Source organism: Grammomys surdaster, unplaced genomic scaffold, assembly GCF_004785775.1.
Source record: "Grammomys surdaster isolate TR1022 unplaced genomic scaffold, NIH_TR_1.0 224, whole genome shotgun sequence".
Lineage (NCBI taxonomy): Eukaryota > Metazoa > Chordata > Mammalia > Rodentia > Muridae > Grammomys > Grammomys surdaster.
The window spans coordinates 2,353,191-2,373,296 of NW_021604669.1; the positions used below are offsets into that span (position 1 = coordinate 2,353,191).

The window sequence follows — 20,106 nt, forward strand, 5'->3', positions numbered from 1 at the left end:
GCAATTATTCTACAGACGAGGACATTGTACCATTATTTTTTCTTTTGAGCATTAAAAATTCATGGATTTAGCACCCAACCCTGGGAGGTGAGACTCCCAGAACTACCCCTGGTGTGTGTGTATGTGTGTGTGTGTGTTTTTTTCCACCCTCCTAGCACTCACTGACCATCATCCCGGAGTTGGAGCTGAGCATCTTTCCTGAGAGAATGGATATTAGGGATGCAGGCAGAATAGTCAGGATCCAGGCTCCTCCCCAAGGAGTTTCAGTTCCACTCTCAGTCAAAAGACATTCAAAAACTGGGTTGTGGCATGTGGACAGGAAACTTGGGACTACAAAATAACTGGGATCCTGGAAGAAACTCTGGAAAGACTGGGGAAAATGGGTTCTAGACGGGAGTAATTCTGTGATCTTGGACAGGAGACCTTTTCTTCACCTATAAAACAAGTTGAAGTTCCTTCCCATCTTTCTAAAATGCTGTAGAGAACTGAAGCTTCTCTGCGCAAAGCCTGGAATCCAGTCATCGGAGCTCAGCCCATTCCCCCCCCTCGCCCCCCCACCCCCCCTCCCCCCGCCCAGCTCCTGCACTCGCCTTTGGGGACAGCTTGGACTTCGCTGCAGTCTCGTTGGCTCAAACGTGGGCAGATCTGTGGGTCGGAGTCCAGCGCCCCCTGGTGGCGCCGAGACACAAGCCCTATTGGACCTTTTTGCTGGCCCGACGGTCAGGCAGTGACTCAGGGTGCCACCGCTGCCAGAGCAGCGGGAGGCCTGACTGGGGTTCCGTCGTGGGCTGAGCCACGACTCAATTAATTATCAGCTGCTGGGAATCTTGGTCGTTCGCTTGTGGTGACTCACCCCGCAGCCAGGCTGCCTTGCAAAGTACGGGGGCCTTGGCTTCCAAAGTGAATTTTGGGGAGTGCACCTGCTCCGGTGGAGCTTCCCTTCCGGGTACCCGGAAGACCACACGGAGACCCGACTGTTCAGGCGCCGACGCCTCTGCCCTGTGGTGCATCCACGATCCTTTGAATTTGGGTGAAAAGCTTTTTACCTGGGAACCTACATGAAGCCCCTAATCCTCCGGGCTATGAGTCTGGGTAGACAGAGGGTGGGGGCATGGACTAGGATGCTGAAGAACACAGGGTTTCTAAATCTCCAACTCTTCAACAGCTGGGGCTGCTCCTATCTCCACGGACAGCTTCTAGCTCCGACCTCTTAGCTGTTGCTTGGTGGTCACCAGATCTCTTCATTTGCATCCTTGACTAGGACAGAGAAGATAGCCTGGCCCAACAAACCAAACCCCGGGGTCTCAAAAGCTTGGTTCTATGAGTCCGCAGCAGCACTGCTCTAGGGGAGCTTTGTGAGGGAGAAAACCTCTGGGCAACCTAAAGAGAGATGGTTGGGTGGGGAACCCAGAGGGTCTAAACAGGAATCCTGGCTTCTTCCTTCTACTCAAAGACTCTGGCTCCTGGGCCAGATAGATCCTCCTGTTCCATCTCCAAGCCTGAACCTGGAGGGTGCCTCGCGGTGATTCGCTGGGGGCGGGGAGGGGCCCCGGGGGGGCGGCAAGGAGTGTCCCTGCGCTCTGCTCCTTGGCAGAGGAAGCAAGAAATGAACAGTGAAGATGCGCGTGCCCGGGGGGAGGGACGCGGAGCGGGGGGGGGGGGGGGCTGTGTACTGCTGGAGATGGAAAATGAGAATTTCCGTCCTTCCTTTCTTGAAGTGTAACTCTTAAGAGTAGTGGTCTAAGCTATTCGCCAGAGCTCTAGGGAAAAGTAGCTGGGGTTAGCAGGTGCAAGACCATTCGGGACACAAGCCACTATCCGAACTAAGGAGACTGACAAAACCCCAACACTCTAAAAGGCAGTGTCCCAGCCAGTAGGGTGCTGCTGAGCCAGGTGGCTGCCGCAGCTGGAGTTTGTGTGTGTGTGTGTGTGTGTGTGTATGTGTGTGTGTGTGTGTTAAGAGGGGGAGCGTGTGACCACTGCTATCGCACTCTCGAGTGCTCATAGCCCTTCCCGTTCTATTCCCAACTCTCTCGTTTTGGTTTTTGGTTTTTCTGATAAGAGGTTAATCGGCCTCCACTGGCCGAATTCGTTTCTCACCCCCAGCTGCAGGACCCTCAAACTCTCCACTTTGCCAAGGTTGTGTGCCCTCTTAGGGGAGCGGTACTTTTTCAGAAAGAAGCCACCCCATCACCACCCCAAACCTCCTAGCGGCTGGGTTCCCATCCCCGCACCCTAGCAGGTACCTAGTTCTACCCCTCTCCCTCTCTCTCTCTGGCCATCACTCCTGGGCTCCTTCGTGTGCACCCTGCGCAGCACTGGGTCTGCTGCAAGAGCTCTGCCACTGCCGCCTCACCAGCTGGCTGGGGACCAGGCGGGAGGTGGCGCGACCCAGAGGCTGCAGGAGGGAGGGAGGGAGGGAGAAAAGAGAGGAGGGAGGGAAGCCGGTCCTCGGAGTAGCCTGCCCCCCCTCGTCCCTCCCGCCGGAGCGGGGCCGTCAAACGCAAACACGCGCGCACGCACACCCGCGAATACATACACTCGGGCTCCCTCCGGCGCGCACGCACAGCGCCTCAGGCAGACCAGAGCGGCGGCTGCCTCTCCGGACTCCTGGACGCCAGAGTCTCAGAATCCTCTGGCAGCTGATGCGCCTTTGCCTGTCCCCATCCCTACCCTTCAGTTCCTCCAGGGCTGCGGGACCCCTCCCGCCGCCGCCGCCACCTCGCCCGCCACCCGGCGAGGAGCTGGCTGGCCGGCTACCGCCGCTCAGTTCCCTCTTCGTCCCCGAGGTAGCTCCGTCGCGGCTCCTGTCTTCGGCTTCGTCGTGTTCCTGAGCTTCAGAGGCTGAGCGGAACAAACTTCGCAGATCGGCTCTCGCGCGGTGGGCACCCCGCGTGCCCCGCGCGCCCAGGTGGGCACGGGGCGTTCGGATCTTGGGGCATCGGGTTTCCTCGCCCGTTGCCCCTGCTAGATAGACTTTCTCCCTGCTTGGAGGGATTCTAGAGACTCCTTCACTTAGCAAACTTTCTATTTCCCCCAACCCAAGGGGGTGAAGAAAGCTAGAGGGAGAAGCAGGTCCCCGCGGGGCAACCGCCACACTGGAGGCGATTAGCTGGGCCCCGCTAACCGGGGAACGCATCAGGGATGGGGAACCCCTCCCAGGGTCTCCCTCTGTCCCGGCTGCCGATCCTGCCCCAGCCGAGCCCGCAGGCTCGAGGGGCCAGGTGCAGAGGACCAGGCAGCCAGCGCGGAACGAGCTTGGGCCATCCATCCGCTCGACCATCCGCAGTGGGGCAAACCGCTTGACCCAGGCCTGGCATAGGGTGTCCCGGGTCCAGGATCGCTGGCCTCCGCGCCATAGCAATGTCATCAACATGTCCACCATCTCGCGCACCCCGGTGGTGATCACCACGCCCGCGGACCCCCCTGTGTACGCGGAATCCGTTGCACTGGGTGCTCCCGAAGAACCCGCTGTGCCTGCGGAACCCGCTGCGCCCGCGGAATCCGCTCCTCCCGCAGAACCCGCTGCGCCCGTGGAACCCGCTGCGCCCGCGGAGCCCGCTGCGCCCGCAGAACCCGCTGCGCCCGCGGAACCCGCTGCGCCCGCGGAACCCGCTGCGCCCGTGGAACCCGCTGCGCCCGCAGAGTCAGCCGAGCCTGCCGAGCCCGGGGCGTCCGCTGGTCCCGCAGAATCCGCAGAGTCCGGGGACCCCATTGAGGTCGTTGTGTCCCAGCAGCCTGCAGCATCCGGGGAGGCTCCTCAGCCTTCAAGTGGTGAAGTTCGTGAGAGTGAGGACCCCCAAGATGAGGTCGAAATTTCCAACATCAGCTGTGGCATCTGCTGCTACCACCGCTTGCAACTTCGACTCCATCGTAGGGGAGGCTTGGTTAGTGCGGCGCTGCATTGGGATTCTCGAGGTCTGGTTCAGCTCCCCTTTAGCATCTCCTTCTTCGCGGCTATGAAGCGGCAGAACGTGCGTACCCTGTCCTTGATTGCCTGTACCTTCACCTACCTGCTGGTGGGTGCCGCGGTGTTCGACGCCCTCGAGTCAGACCATGAGATGCGCGAGGAGGAGAAACTTAAAGCCGAAGAAGTCCGTCTGAGAGGCAAGTACAACATCAGCTCCGATGACTACCAGCAGCTCGAGCTGGTAATCCTGCAGTCTGAGCCCCACCGCGCTGGTGTCCAGTGGAAATTCGCCGGGTCCTTCTACTTCGCCATCACTGTCATCACAACTATCGGTAAGGGGTGGGTGTGTCGCCACCAGGCTCGTGGGAGACACGGGAGGGGTCCAGGAGAGGTATCGCACACGGAGCAAGGCTCGGGTGGGGGTGGGGCTCCCCAGGTTCAAGACAGACCCCATTTCAGTGTCTCATCCCCCAGGAGCATGACCTCACTCTTCTAGGGCATCCTATCTGGTGCCCCAGACTGCTCTGGTGTTTGGGCCAGGCTTGTGAACTCCGAGTCAGTGCTGTTGTCTTGAGGGTGGAGGTGCCACTTTTGCGAAGAGTGGAGCTGGAGCACTAAGAATAATCCCACAGCCGAACACCCACCCACCTAACGCCCCTGTGCTGGCTGCGCTTCCCTGAGTGGGTTCCAAGCCTTAAACTTACTATCTTTTGGGGAATTTGGGACAAAGCTGGCAGGACATCAAGGTGACAGGAGGTTGCTTATGGGGCTACAGGAAGGGGTGGTACTGATCCTTCCGCACCTGGGGATCTTTTGAGAACCAAGATTTCCGCACCCAATATCCTTCTTTGGGGTTGTGGAGAGTGTTAGGTCCTGGGAGAAGAGTTTTCTCTTCTATGGTTGGGATGGGGGTGGCAGCAGGTGACCTGCAATGCGGTCCTGGTGGGTTGAATGGGGCAGTGCTTGTTTGCCCTTGTGGGCTGCTACTGGATCAGAGGAGTCTGGATGTTGTTTGAAAACTGGGGGAGTTTAACCCATTCTGGGAAAGAGTCCATCTTGTACAAGATGCCTGTATGTAGATTCCCCCCCCCCCCCCACACACACAGATGAATCTCTGATGGATCCCTATGACTGCATTCTCACTGAAGCTGGTGGTTGGGAGACACCCCTAGCTTTGCACACGGAAACCTGTGGGAATGGGAATGTCAGACTGTTTCCCCGGGGATGCGGTAGATGCCTTTCTGGTAGGAGGCAGAATGGTGTCTCTGGCTGGCCACTTGCCCTGTCATGGCACAATGCCTTGGTCCATCTTTTTGGACCTGTGACAATCAGAATGTGGACTCGAAGGTGGTCTTTTTTGCCCCCGTGTCCTGATTTTTTTTTTTTAAAAAAAACCCTCTTCACTTATTTCCTTTCCTGGACTCCCCCCTCTATTTTTCCAAGCATTTTAAATTAAAAATTAACTTTTTTGGGGGGGGGCTCTGAAAAGCTTTGTGCTGTTGGGGCAGGGGAGTACACAGGATTTGAGGGTGCCTGCCATATGCAACAAGAATCACCAGCCAGGGACAGCCTATCTTTCCGTCTTGTTTCAAAAGACTTTTTGAGAGTTGCTTTATTTAAATATGCACTAAATCAGTGTAATAAGTTTTCATATCTGGGGGAAAAGACGTCACCTTTATGTTATTCATATAACATAAAGGAGATGTTGTCCCTGCTGGCCCCAAAGTTCCCACCTCCCACCCTGTGCCATTTCCAGGTTGGAGGAGAGACCAGTGGTCACTGCGTCATTTCTGTTTTTGAGCTGTGGTGGTGACATACATACAGATGTGTTCTGGGGACAGGTATATTTTCTGGAAGGCAAGAATATTGCCTGTGACACAGAGAGAGGGGAGAAATCTCAAGGTCCCCTAAAAGGCGCCTTTTGTGATCTAGGTCTGGAATAGGGACTGTGGTTTTCTGGTTAGTTCCCTGTAGTGAAATCACCACAGAAAACTGTTTACTGGTCCCAAGAGGTGGGTGAGACTGTGAGGGGGCGGGGGTTAAAAACAAGCATAGTCATGTTGCAGTATTTCTTAAAAAAAATGTAGCTGAGCTTGAGGTAGCATTCACTAAGGTATGCTTCCTTCATTGATATGATTGGCAGTTCTGGACATAAATTTCTAATGTTTGAAACTCCAGAGAAAATGGTGTCGATAGAAGAGGAGCAAATACAACTGTTGTCTTAGCCCCTGGAGAAGGGTGCTGTCATGAGTACAGGATCAGGGCCACATGAGAAAGAGAAAAATGATGATTTTTTAAAATGTCTTTTATTGGATTTTCTACTGATTTTTTGGAAAGGTTGAACACACACATGTACATGCTCACATGTGCACGCACATGCACATATGTACATCCACATGCTCATGCATGTTCATATGTGTTCATACATACATTTACACACATGCACAGACAGACATACTCTCACATACATGCACATATGTATGTATTCACATATATACACACTCATATGCATACATATGCATATATACACATGCACATATACATACACACATACATACATAAACATACCCACTTGCATGCACGTTTACATATATGCAAACGCACATGTTGGCAGACACACAGACATATATATACATGCATATATACAGTCATATGCATGCAGATACACATGCATAGGTATACAAACATACATACATATATACATATATACATACACATACTTACTTGCATACACATTTACACACATGTAGGCAGACACATAAGCATACATATACATTCATATATACACATATGCATGCGCATACACGTGCATAGTCATACACATGCATATACACGCATATACACATATGTACATATACATAGCCACTTGCATTCACATTTACACACATGCCGGCACACACAGTCATACATACATACTCATAGATACACTCATGCATACACATATACATGCATAGGCACACACAGAGACACACACATATACTTTAATGCACACATGCAAGCACACATACACACATGCACACACAAACACACATATGCACACACACACACACACACACACATACACACACGTCCTAAGGCAGCTGAGCTTGAGTGGGAAGATTGGAATCTAGAGCTTTCCATGCAGGAAGACTACAGTGATGCCATTTTCTGATTTCCAGCCTCAGTTTCCCCACCTGTAGAAGGGCTATTATATAATTACCACTTGACAGGCTGCCTTTTAGCCTCAGCTGTGGGCATGTAGAATCACTTGACAACCCTGTACATTGAAGCACTTAGTAGATGCCACATCTGTACTCCTGTTTTTGGCTGACTGAGTCTCATGGTGTCTGGTTAGAGAACTGTTCAGCAGAAGTACTCAGATCTATAGGAAATAAAACACCTTTGCAATTAATTTTGTTTCTTTTCTTTTTAAAATATAAGTACAAGTGAAAGTGCTTTTAGGCCTAGGATAAAAAGCAGCCCAAGCCATGTCATCATAGGAACTGTCTTTTATTGGACAATAATATCAGCAAGTGAGCCTCACCTTCTCAGCTATCCCTTTTTGCCTAACTTTGACTGATTTCTTGGGTGTGTACACATCAACTTTGCACCCAAGACTCTGGTTGTGGCAGGAGCCCCTGGAGCTGCTTAATGAACATTGCTTCTCAGAAGCAGTTGTTAACTCACTCTTTGGAATGGAGTTTCAAAATATGTATAATTAGCACTTTATTCTGAATCCGTTAACTATGCTTTCATGAATGACTTTGAACCATTATGTCAACTCCAGCCTTAGCTCTCTGGGAGTCCTGGGCATGACGACTGCCTTTTCATGTTGCTCTCATGTTGCTGTCACTTGCAGCTCTCCTGAATGGAGTTTTACTGGTTGGTTTCAAACCTTTCTTGTAGCCCACTGATCTGATTGGCTGTGCAGTGGGTGCCTAGGCAAGTGGGGGAAGTAGACGGTGCTGAGTGGAGTATGCATGGGTACAGGGGATTTATTAGATATTTTTCTGCTTGGGGATGAGGTATTGGAGCTTGCATAATATATGACTGGTATAAACTTATCACCTCCCACAGTGGGAAGTTCAAGCTAAAACTGTCTCACAGTCAGCCTCTTTGCAGAATGTACCAGAGATGGGATTTTCATCACACTGTTTTTTACTGTCTAACATCTGTGATCCAGGTTGGTTACCTTTAGGATCATTAAAAAGAAAGATACCAGATGACATCTGCCAAGCTGTGGTGGACAATTTAAAGGCTGGTTTACCATGGGGGAAGAAGGGTGGTCTTGTGGGTTTTTCTCTCTAGCTACAGTTTTGAGGAATAGGGAAGAAGCACACAATTTCCAGACTCTCTGAGTCCATCTGAAACTGAGGTTGCTGTCTTAGGAGTGAAGGTTTAGGATTGGGGTCTACAGACAGAGGTGGGGCCTGCTGAGAGAATCCCTAGGGGTCCTGCCCTGTTCTAGACAGACATCAAACTCCTTCCTTCCCAAGTCAGAAGCAGATCACTGAACAGATTTTTCACAAAATGGACAGCATTCATCACAGGTTTGGAGATGGTCACGATCCACAGTCATGTCAAGCATCTGCCCTGATTTGCTTGTGCTGCCTACTTTGAGACCGTGGACAGTATAGATGACAAGATAAAGTCTGGCTGCCACAGAAGGTGCTGGAAGCCCAGATAGTTGGTTGTAATTCCAGTGTGAATCAGGCACAGCTAAGTTCAGTGAGAGCCTTTACCTGTCCTGTGCCATCCACCAGGCTAGCCCTCTCCTTCCCCAGACATATGCACACATGCTCCTGCACACACACACGCACACAGCATCCTTATACATACATGCACACACACACACACACATGCATAGCACTCTTTCACATACACACTCACATACACAAGAATAGCATCCTTACACACACGTGTGTGCATGCACTTCTGTACTAATACACACATGCACATGGACACTCATGTCCACATACCCAGAATCCTTACACACATGCATACTCACTCACACACAGCATCTTTACACACACATGCATACACACCCATACACAGCATCCTTTACACACACATACATACTCATACACAAGCACAGCAAGCATCCTTACACAAATGAGTGCATACACTTCTGCAACCATACACACTTATGCATGCATGCATGCACTGAATCCTAACACACATGTGTACTCACATACAGCAGCCTTATGCACATAAGCACACACATGCATACTCACACCTAGCATTCTTATACACACATGCATATACACATGCACAGTATCCTTTCACACACACACACACACACACGAACAGCATCCTTATACACATGTGTGCATGCATTTGTGCACACATCCACACATCCACATTCATTCACACATGCAGAGAATCCTTACACACATGCACACTCATTCACAGAGGGCATCCACACACATGTGAACATTCACTTATGTACTCACACACACATAATACACTCATGGATTCATTCACCAAATCTTTACACACATGCACACTCACACACAGCATTCTTACACACATGTGCATGTACACACACACACACACAAATGAACAGCATTCTTTAACACGTGTGCATGTACTTGTGCACACATATACAGATGCATATTCATTCACACATGCACAGAATCCTTATACACACATGCACACTCACTCATACATGGCATCCTCACACATGTGTGCACACACATGCATACACACACACAGCATCCTTATGCATAGACACACACATGCATAGCATCTTTTTACCCAAGCACATATACACTCACACACATAAGCACAACATCTCACACACATGTGTGCATGCTCTTGTGTACTCATGGATGCATTCACAGAATTCTTACACACACATGCACACTCACATATAGCATTTCTTGTGCACACACATGTACAACATCTTTTTACACACACATACATACACATAAGCACAGCATCCTTACACACATGTGTGAATGTACTTGTACACACATACATACATGCACACTCACTCATATGCATCCTTACATACACATGCACACTCATGCACACACATCATGCTTATACACATACACACACATGCATAGCACCCTTTTACACACATACACACACACACAAGCACAACATCTTACACATATGTGCATGCTCTTGTGCACTCAAACACACAAACACTCATGGATGCATTCACAGATTCCTTAGACACACATGACATTCACAGAATCCTTAGACACTCATACACACAAACATAGCACATTCTTACACATGTGTGTATGTACTTGTGCACACATACACATCTGCACACTCATCATACACTATATCTTTACACACACATGCACACTCACTCACACATCATGCTTATACACATGCACACACATGTATCACATCCTTTCTCACACACATACACACTCATACACACAAGCACAACATCTTACACCATGTGTGAATGCTCTTGTGCATTCATACACACATGAACACTCATAGATGCATTCATAGAATCCTTACATACATACATACTCATACACACAAGCACAGCATCCTTACACACACATGTGTACTTGTGCACACATACACATTTGCATACTCACTCATACATGGCATCTTTACATACACATCACTCACACACATCATGCTTATATACATGCATACACATACATAACATCCTTTTACACATGCATACACACTCACACACACAAGCACATCTTACAAACATGTGTGCATGCTCTCGTGCATTCATACACACATGAACACTCATAGATGCATTCACAGAATCCTTATATACATGCATACTCATAAACACAAGCACAGCATCCTTACACACACGTGTGTGTACTTGTGCACACATACACACATGCACACTTTCTCATACATGGCATCCTTATACACACATGAATACACATGCACACTCACACACAACATGCTTATACATAAGCACACACATGCATAGCATCCTTTCTTGCATACATACACACTCATACACAAGTACATCTTACATACATGTTTGCATGTACTTGTGCACACATGCATGCTATGGTCATGCACACATGCCCAGAATCCGTACACATCTGTACACTCATTCACATAAAGCATCCTTACACACACATGCATATTCACTCGAACACAACATCTTTACACAAACACACACACACACACACACACACACACACACACACACACACACCATCCTTATTCAACCTAGTTCTTCAAGCTCCACCCTTGACCTCCTCTTCTCCAGTCAATCTCAGCTTTGTGGATTCTGTTCATTCTACCTTAGGTCTAAACTGCCTTTGTTCCCTGAACCTACAGTGTCCAGCATTGAGCCTAGCATAGAGTAGGCATCCCACAAAGGACTGCAAAGCTGAAGGAGGACCAATGGGACAGGCTGATGCCTGAAAAATTATGAAGCTTGATCTCTCCCCCCCTCCATCCTTCTACCCAAGAATTGGTGAGAACACTGCTCTGCTTGACAGATACGGAAACTGAGGCAGATAAGGCAATGGACACTAAAGGAGATGGCATAGAAGACCATAATGTAAATAGGGCCTCTGTACTGCCGGCTATGGCTGGGAAGTCATCCCAAGGGTCATGGTGGGCCTGTGTGCCCCACTTCACTATTTAAGGAGCCTGCTTAGCCAAACCCAGATGATGAGTAACACTGAGACCAAGAGGTTTCTGAGTTCTCCATATCTAGGTGGCTAGCAGTTATCATGCTGAGGATGCAGGCGATGTCTATTGACAGCTCTGCTTCCCTGGATCCTTTCTAGTCCTAGCCCTAGCCATCCTCACTCAGCTCAAGGCCCCCTAGCAAGCATCCTGCTTACAGGTGCCATGGAGGAAACAGGGAATAGGGCTGTTGATTTGGGATAGCATCACAGACACTTCTCTCTAACTGTGCAGAGACACCCTGGTGCTCTGAAACAAGAATTAGATGAGAGGCAAGGACCCCCCACCCCCACCCCGGCACCTGCCACATTCACTTGCACTGTTCTGGCTCATGTAACCTAGGAAGACCAGAGAGGGAAGAGTAGGAGCAGGAGGTGAATGTTCTATGGTAGGTTCTAGAATGTTCTATCTTAGTAATGGTTGCCCATGTACTTACTACCTCTACCTAGCCATACCTATGCACACATGTACTCATTCACTTTGTAACCTCATAGCCACTCAATCATTCTGTCATCCACCATTGTATCTTTTAATCTTCTGTGGACCTTGTCATTCATTGTCTCACCCACCCAACACTGTCATTCCTACTCATACATCATTCATTCCTCCTTAGCCGGTCATCACCCAGCCCTCCATGGACTTGGACAGCCATTCCATCAGCTAACATCGCACCACTCACCTACCATCCAACTTCTTCAATGGATGCACACCGTGGTTCTTGCATGTGTCACTCAGCATCGGACACCATGTCACTCCTTCTCTGTGAACCTGTCATTCATTCCCCCACCAGCCACAGTATTGCTCAGTCCTACATGCGCCTGCCCTTCATTTCTTATTAGCTTGGACCAGTGAAGATTCACTGCTCCTCAAGCCCTTCTTACTGTCCCACCCACTCTCATATCACCATTCTTCCATGAAACTCCTCTATCTGACACGAGGTGTTGCTTTGTCCTACATAACCTGTCATCCGTTGCCACCCTTGCATTGCTCAGTCTACTGCACATCTGCCATCCTCCCCCTTTGTCAACCATTGCACCAGTTTTAGACACATTCGATTCCGTCACACATCTGTCACTGTGTCACTTGAGCCTCCGTTCTTCTGTCATTCACTCCTGAACCTGACGCTGTAACTATCACTCAGTTACTGTGCACCTCTTGTCCATGCCTCTACATTATGATCATGTCATGTGGTCCGTCACAGAACTGCCACTCACTCTTGTCCCATTGCTGGAGCATTTGGTCCCTCCACCCACATGCCGTGTACATGCCCATTCACTTAGTGCCCCTTCTTCACTACCACATCACTTGGTGCTCCCTGCATCTGCCATCCACTTCTTTATCTCTATCAACTTTCCATTCCTCTTCCTCCCTACCATTATCTCTTCAACTATCTCCTCCTTGCATACTTATTTTGCGCAGTCTTCCCCACAACTGTCACTCAAACATCCAGCTAGCATCTCGTCATTCAGTCCTCTACCCACTTGTCATTCATCCCCTATCCTGTCATAGCATGACTAAGTTCTCCACATACCCCCTACCTACCATTGTCTTAGCTTTCCATAATCTCATATAGTTTCCCACTGAGATATCAACACTCATGTGTCTGGGAAATGTCCATACTCCCACCTCCCATTCTAACTTAGTTCTCCACACATATCACCCATTTCCTTGCCCACCATCCTCTCAGTCACCCATAGACTGGTTATCCATCTCCTCATCTTTTATTGTGTCACTTGAACTTCCAGCTATCTGTCACTCACCCCCATCTGTCACTGTAACTCTCAGCTCTCCAACTCACTCTTATTCATTTCCTCATTTACCTCTGCACCATGCACTCTTCCATTCTCTTGCTATTCATTTTCTGTCAGAACCTAAACCCCTCCAGCCTCCATGGACTCCCTCTAAACCAGTGTCAGCATCTCTCTAACTCCACCATTCAATCCCTCATCACATGAATTGTTCAGTTCTTGCCTACCTGACAGCCACTCTCCCTCCTGCCATTGTCTGGTTCATTTCTTTAAGTGCTCGCCATTCATTCTCCATCTTCCAGGGCCCAGGTAGTTCCTCCTCCCACCTGTCTTTTTGTTCTCCATTCGCAATTGTCCCATCCAGTTCTTCCTATACCTGTCACGTGTTTCCTGTCTACCACAGTGCCATTGAGCTTTCATGCTCAATTATTCACCCATTATTCATTCCCTTCCTGCCATTTTGTCATCCAAACCTGTCCCTCTTTCTGTTACCCCCCCCCCCATTGTGTTACTCAGTTGTCCAGCTACCTACCGTTCACTTCTCTACACTTCCTATATTTCACTCCCACACATCCTGTCCTTCTGCTATCTACTAGTGTATAATCCACTCCTAGGAGTGCATCTGCTATGAACTATTACACCATTTAATCCTCTGTGTGCCTCTCATCTGTTCCCAGATGCACCATATCACTCATTCTTCAGGGCACAGGCCATCCACTCCACTATATACCATCAATCCCTCACTCCACCTTACACCTGTCACTCATCCTCCTAAGCATCATAACATCATGAAGTCCTTCTTTATTTGGTTCTCCTGAGAACTGTCTCTCATCCCCCTGAGAATCATTGGATCATTTAGTCCTCCACGCCCTCCCCCATTCATTTCCCTATGGACCATGCCATCCCCTGGTGCCCCATGTTCTGTCACTAAAACTACTGCATCGCTCAGTCCTTATTGTACCCATCTTCTATCTCCCCATATGCTGTGACATCACTCATTCCAAACATCACAATCTCGTTCAGTCCTCCACACAGCTCGCATTAATTATCCTATACACCGTGAAATCAGTCAGTCATCCATGCACTGTCTCTTCATTTCCCACATACATCACACTATACACTCACTCCTGCCAGTCATTTATTGTCCTCGCCAGCATCTCATTAGTTCTCCATGTGCTTGCCACTCTTCCCTCCATGTGCCTCTTGTTCATTCCCCTATATATCGTTATGTCACTCAGTTCTCCATGAACCTGTCACTCATTCTAAGAACCAAGGATTGCACTCCATCTTCTATGCTCCTGTCAATAATTCCCCTATATATCATTACATCATTCAGTTCTCTGTGTACCTGCTATTCATTTTCTCATGGACTGATTTGTTACATGGTTCTCCATGTAACCATAATTCATTACGCATCAGCCATTGCATCATTTAGCCACACACTTGCTTATGATCCTTTCTCCACTTGTTAATGTGTCACTGACTCTTCCACTCAACTGTCACAGTTTCCCCATTATTCCTTGTATCACACTATACTCAATACACCTGTTGTCACTTATCACTTTCCAGAATGTTGATCAACTCTTTTTTTGAGACAGGGGTTCTCTGTGTAGCCTGGGCTGTCCTGGAACTCATTCTGTGGACCAGGCTGGCCTCAAACACATGGAGATCCACTTGCCTCTGTCTCCCAAATGCTAGGATTAAAGGCATGCACCACCAATGCCTGTTACTCAATTATACATGCATCTGTTATTCATTTTTCCATCCATGATTGTATTTTATCATCCATTTTCATTTCTGTAGATGTACAGATATGGATGAGTCAGTCATTTCTCATCTGCTTATATCATTTCTGTCTGGGCACAGCATCCTTTCTCCAACCTTCCACCATATCTCATCCTCCATCTGCTATTGTCTCACCTAGTCCTCTATGCACCTGTAAGTCAGTCCTTCCTCTGTTATACCAGTCTTCTGTGCACTACCCATTCATCATTCCATTTACAATAACACTCCACCATGCACACACTAGTCTTTTATTCTCCTCTATGACTTTGCCTCATTCATTTCTTCATCCATGTACTATTCATTTCTCCAATGGGCCCAGTGTCACTAAATTCTATATACACTCATCATCCTTGTGTCTTGTTTTACCCAGTCCTTAAGTCTGTGGCTCATTCTACTTTCTGACATTGCACACCACAGTCTTTTACACTCTCAACATCTGCCCCTACTCCCTACCCATCAGGGCACCACTAAGTCTTCCTATACCCACCATCCATTCATCCTCTTCATGGCCTCACCGAGTTTTCTCTGCCTTTGCCATTCATTTCTCCTCTGCCAATATATCACGGGGTTGTCAGTATACCCGCCACCCTTTCCTTACTCCACCATTACACCAGTGTTCATCCCTCTAGTCACCTGTCATTATCTCAAGCATCTGACATTGAATCCATCACTATTTTCATCTCCTTCATTTCCACATTTGCTGTTGTGTTTGTAAATGTATTCATCCTCCTACCTTCTTGTCTCTCTCTCTCTCCTTCATACATGTATCACTAAGTCTCAAGTGTTTTCCTTATTCCCCCTCAACCCGGCCATTTGTTTTTCCTGTGCATCTTTGTGTCACCTTATCTTCACCCACTCTCTACTATAATGTTACTCACGCCTCGCTTGCACCAGCCATTATATCACAATTGCACATTTCACTTATCTGCTTTTGGATTATTCTGTCGTTCAAATACCTGCCATGTCTTCTCCAAGTCTCCTTTGTATTCAAGGTCTATTCTACACTCACCATCCACTGTATCTGTCACTAAATTACTAAGTTCTTTCATGTCATTCCTTCCCTCATTTGCCATGGTATCATGCTTTCAGGCACCTGTCACTCATCTAACATGCCCCTCTGTATCACTTAGCTCTCCATGTATTCATTCCTCCATCACCATTCAATCACTCTGTCCACTTTGATCTTTTCATTCACTTCCTCATTTAGTAAGTCCCAGGTGTACCCAGTCAGTTTCCCTCACAAACTGGGGTGGTATTGGTCACTTCCTTATAGTTGATTCTGGGTGGGATATGATGGCAGCTGATATAGGACAGGGCAGTGAAAGCTGAGCATGGAGTCCTAAAGTAAGGATGTAATGGGGCTCAGGAGGCTGGTTTAAAGAGATATCCATGGTGGAAGGTCCTGGAGATAAGCGCTTTTCTGACAACACCTGGATGATGAGAAATTCTGGCTGCTGAGAAAGTTAGTAAGGTCTTTGTTGGGGACTATGTTCAGGCCAGGGGAACCTAAACACAAAACAAGTGGAAGCTAGTGTGTATTGGGTTACAAAATGAACATCTCATCATTTGGAAGGAGAAGTAGTAAGTGATGGTAGAGAAGTTTTACAAAATATACAAAAATACTCTAACTTTTCCACATTCCCCCTTTTGGTATTGTCCATGTGTGCTTCTAGAATCAGCCAGTAATTGTACACATCTGCTTATAACATAGAGTCCAAGAAACTGAATTGAGAAAATAGTAATTGTCTTTGTAAATTAGGAAGCCTGGATAAGCAGATACCTGCAGAGCTTCAGTTTATGTCTTCCAGCTCAGCTATCTAGCTCAAAAGCTCTGACTGACATATGTGTTTTATTTGGCTCTTACATTGTTCAAAAATATGAAGCATTAGCTAACAACATCTATTGATTTTATTACAGTAGGTTGCCTTGATATTTGCTTTCCTATTTATAAACACTTATTTTACTTTATTTAGTTTTATTTTTCCCTCTAGCTTCAAGGATAGGCCCTTTTCTTTTCCTTAAATTACAAAGGGCTATGTATTGTCCTCTGCTTGCCACTTTGGCTGCATCCTATCATCTATTATTTGTAAAGAATTTGCAAATGGGTGTTTTTATTATGACTAATGATCTGCAGATGATTTTCAAATATGATTTTTAGTCTTATAATTAAGTATTTATAAATTCTTTATGAGTTTGTCTTTTTAATTCAAGAGTTAAGTGTGAGTTTTAAAGTCATACAATATGCATGCACATGAAAGCTTTTTAGCAGAGAGATTAGAATCATGAGCTTTGAAGCTGATTGCCATAGGTTGTTGGTTGTTGAGCAACCTTGGGCATGAGATTTGACCTCTCTGTGTTTTGGCCTTTGTCATTTATAAAATACAGAGACTAATAATTACAAAATGGCTGATAAGGTATTTGGGATAGTTGGATTTATTTTTTATTTGCATTTTAAACACTTAAAACAGCTAACATGTTCTGTGGGTCATAGTCTATAAGCACATTTCAAATTCATAGTTTCTGTATTCTAAATCTTGGTGGTTTTTCATTGTTGCTAAAAATTTATCTTTTGCTGAGTTCTACAACTACTTGAAAAGAACATTTATTTCTCCATTGTATGTAAAGTTCTATACATTTCTATTAATTTGAACTCATGCATGTTTTCTTTCTCAAGAGTTGGAAAAGATTATTGGATTACACACACTCAGTTTAGCACACAGTGTCTCAGGCTATCGTATGTCTAACTGGCTCATGTGTTCTGTAGACTCACTACTCTCCCAGGAGCACTATACTTTAGGTCCCATCACTCACACACCCTAGTTACTTGGCTCCTTGGATACTTCAATGTGTGTTCCTTGCTTTATAGTCTGTTTATTGCTATTATTAAGTCTGCTTGACTCTGAGGATGCTCCACTGGAATGCTTTGTTATTGAGGTTTCTCACTGTCTCCTTGAGTAGGGCAAACTTTGTATTTTTGTGCTATGAAACTATGTGGTTAGATGCATAGAGGTTCATGTTTGTGACTTTTTTCTTGGTAGAGGCAACAAGATTCTTTTTTTTATATAATTTATTTATTTATTTTTCAAATTGTAATTCATTCACACAGGAGTTATAAACACAGAAAGGCAGGACGTGGGGAAGGGGATAACACTGGAGTGTGGGTGTTCAGGGGGAATACAGATATCTTTCAGAACCGGGTATAGGCTGGGTGTAGGTTCAGGGGACAGGTCACTATGACTCTGCCTATGACTCACTTGTCCTTATCTAAGTTGGTATTGTCTGCCAAGGCTACCTATTTACAAGGTCTATGACTACTCAGGCTGGTAAATTTCCACGAAAGCTGCCTGTTTACAATAGCTTGTAGCCATCTGTTTCAATGTTTTTCCACAGAGACCCAAGACTTGGTGTTAGTATACATGTATGACAGGCCTATTGCTGATTTTAGGCCTATGGCTGATTTTAGGCCTTCAGTGTGTAATCAGGGATGCTCCTGACATCTCCTCCCTTCTCTAAGTATAGAAGGGCTGAACAAGATTCTTTATTATGTGTGATGCTTTTCGTCTGAACCTCCCTTTCTGTCCTGATGATTCTGGAGTCTGTGTTCTTTCATTAGCACTTGTTATGTAAATGTTAATGTTTTTAGCTTATTTTTACACTTTTTCTTCTAGGAAGATTTTGACATGACTTGGAACAAAAGATACAAATATAGGTGAAAAGTCAGTGTGAAAATCTGGGTATCTATGTATACTCACCCCTGTAGGGATGTGATAAGAGTTCACATTTTCTTGGATAGAAGGGGCAAAAGGGAAACAAATGCTCTAGGTGCCATCACTAGGAACAAATGATACTGAGCTGCACAGGTATGTAGTCTTGTGGCTTCACTGATTGCCATTGCATTCATACGTGGAACATGGATGAAGACTACGATGAGCCCAGGCTATGCAGAAGCAGCAGAGGCCTTGGAGTACCCAGGTGAGTGATGTTCATATCAGTCTTCAGGGCGCACTGCACAGGATTATTTGGGGCTTAAGCTCCTTTGATATTTCTACTTCATCTTCCCTGACATGTTCCTATTCCGAGCACATTGTTGTTCAAGGCAGGAAGGATGGTAAATGCCAGAAGGGTTATTTTAGCCAAATTATCCTAACACCTTTCCAAAAGTTCTACCTAATATTTTTTCTATATCCCATAGGTTAGAAGTGGGTCATATGGCCACATCTACTTTCTCACTTTGAGCTTTAGACTCTGATTATGAAATGAGTCTGGACACAGGTTTGACTATTAAATGTGATGACTGATGATGGAGCCTTAGGGAATGCTCCCAAAGGCAAAAGCCACCAGCTGCTGTTTTGCTATCTCAAGATATCCTCAGGAACCCCATGAAAGAGAGAATAAATGATAGAGCCAAAATAGGTGCTGGCAGGGGAGCACTTTCATGAGTGGAGGGGAGGTGTGAGCAAGAGTTAGCTGGCATCCAGGGAGCACTTCTTAGAGTAGAGGGGAGGAGGGTGATCAGGAGGAAGCTGGTGGCAGAGAGTACTTGAGAGTAGAAGGGGGAGGTGAGGGGTGGGTGAACCTCTTTCTGGCTGATTTCTTTTCCTCCTGTTCTGTAGACATCTGTTCTGTACCGCATCCCTCAGGAGAGGACTCAAAAGCTAACAGGATATTATTGTTTCCATCCTCTTAAGCACCTGCCCTGAGCCCAGCAGTATTTCTTTATAAAGCAGTATGCTAAGCACCCATTTCCCTCCAAATGGTTTCTCCTTCCTACAGGTGGCAATTGCCATTAGTGCCAGGATTTTGCCCTCTCCATACATTAGAAGGGAGCTCTGTGCTCCCTTTGGTCCCTGATGTTCCTAGCTGAAGAGGCTTCCCTTCTCCCACACTCAGGAGACCCTGTCATTGCATTGGGACTTCTCTCTCTCTCTCCCTTGTTCTCTCTCTCTCTCTCTCTTGTTCTCTCTCTCTTGTTCTCTCTCTCTTGTTCTCTCTCTCTCTTGTTCTCTCTCTCTTGTTCTCTCTCTCTTGTTCTCTCTCTCT

The 20,106-nt window shown here is 46.9% G+C and overlaps 1 protein-coding gene across 1 annotated transcript in view; it reads left to right on the top strand.

The window, feature by feature from the left end:
* The first annotated feature begins 3,959 nt into the window (after positions 1-3,959).
* The window catches only part of Kcnk9 (potassium two pore domain channel subfamily K member 9), a 33,325-nt gene continuing 17,178 nt past the window's right edge, over positions 3,960-20,106 (top strand). The window contains exon 1 of the mRNA XM_028773296.1: positions 3,960-4,242. Coding sequence (XP_028629129.1) covers positions 3,960-4,242 — 283 coding nt within the window. The remainder of the gene's footprint in view (positions 4,243-20,106) is intronic.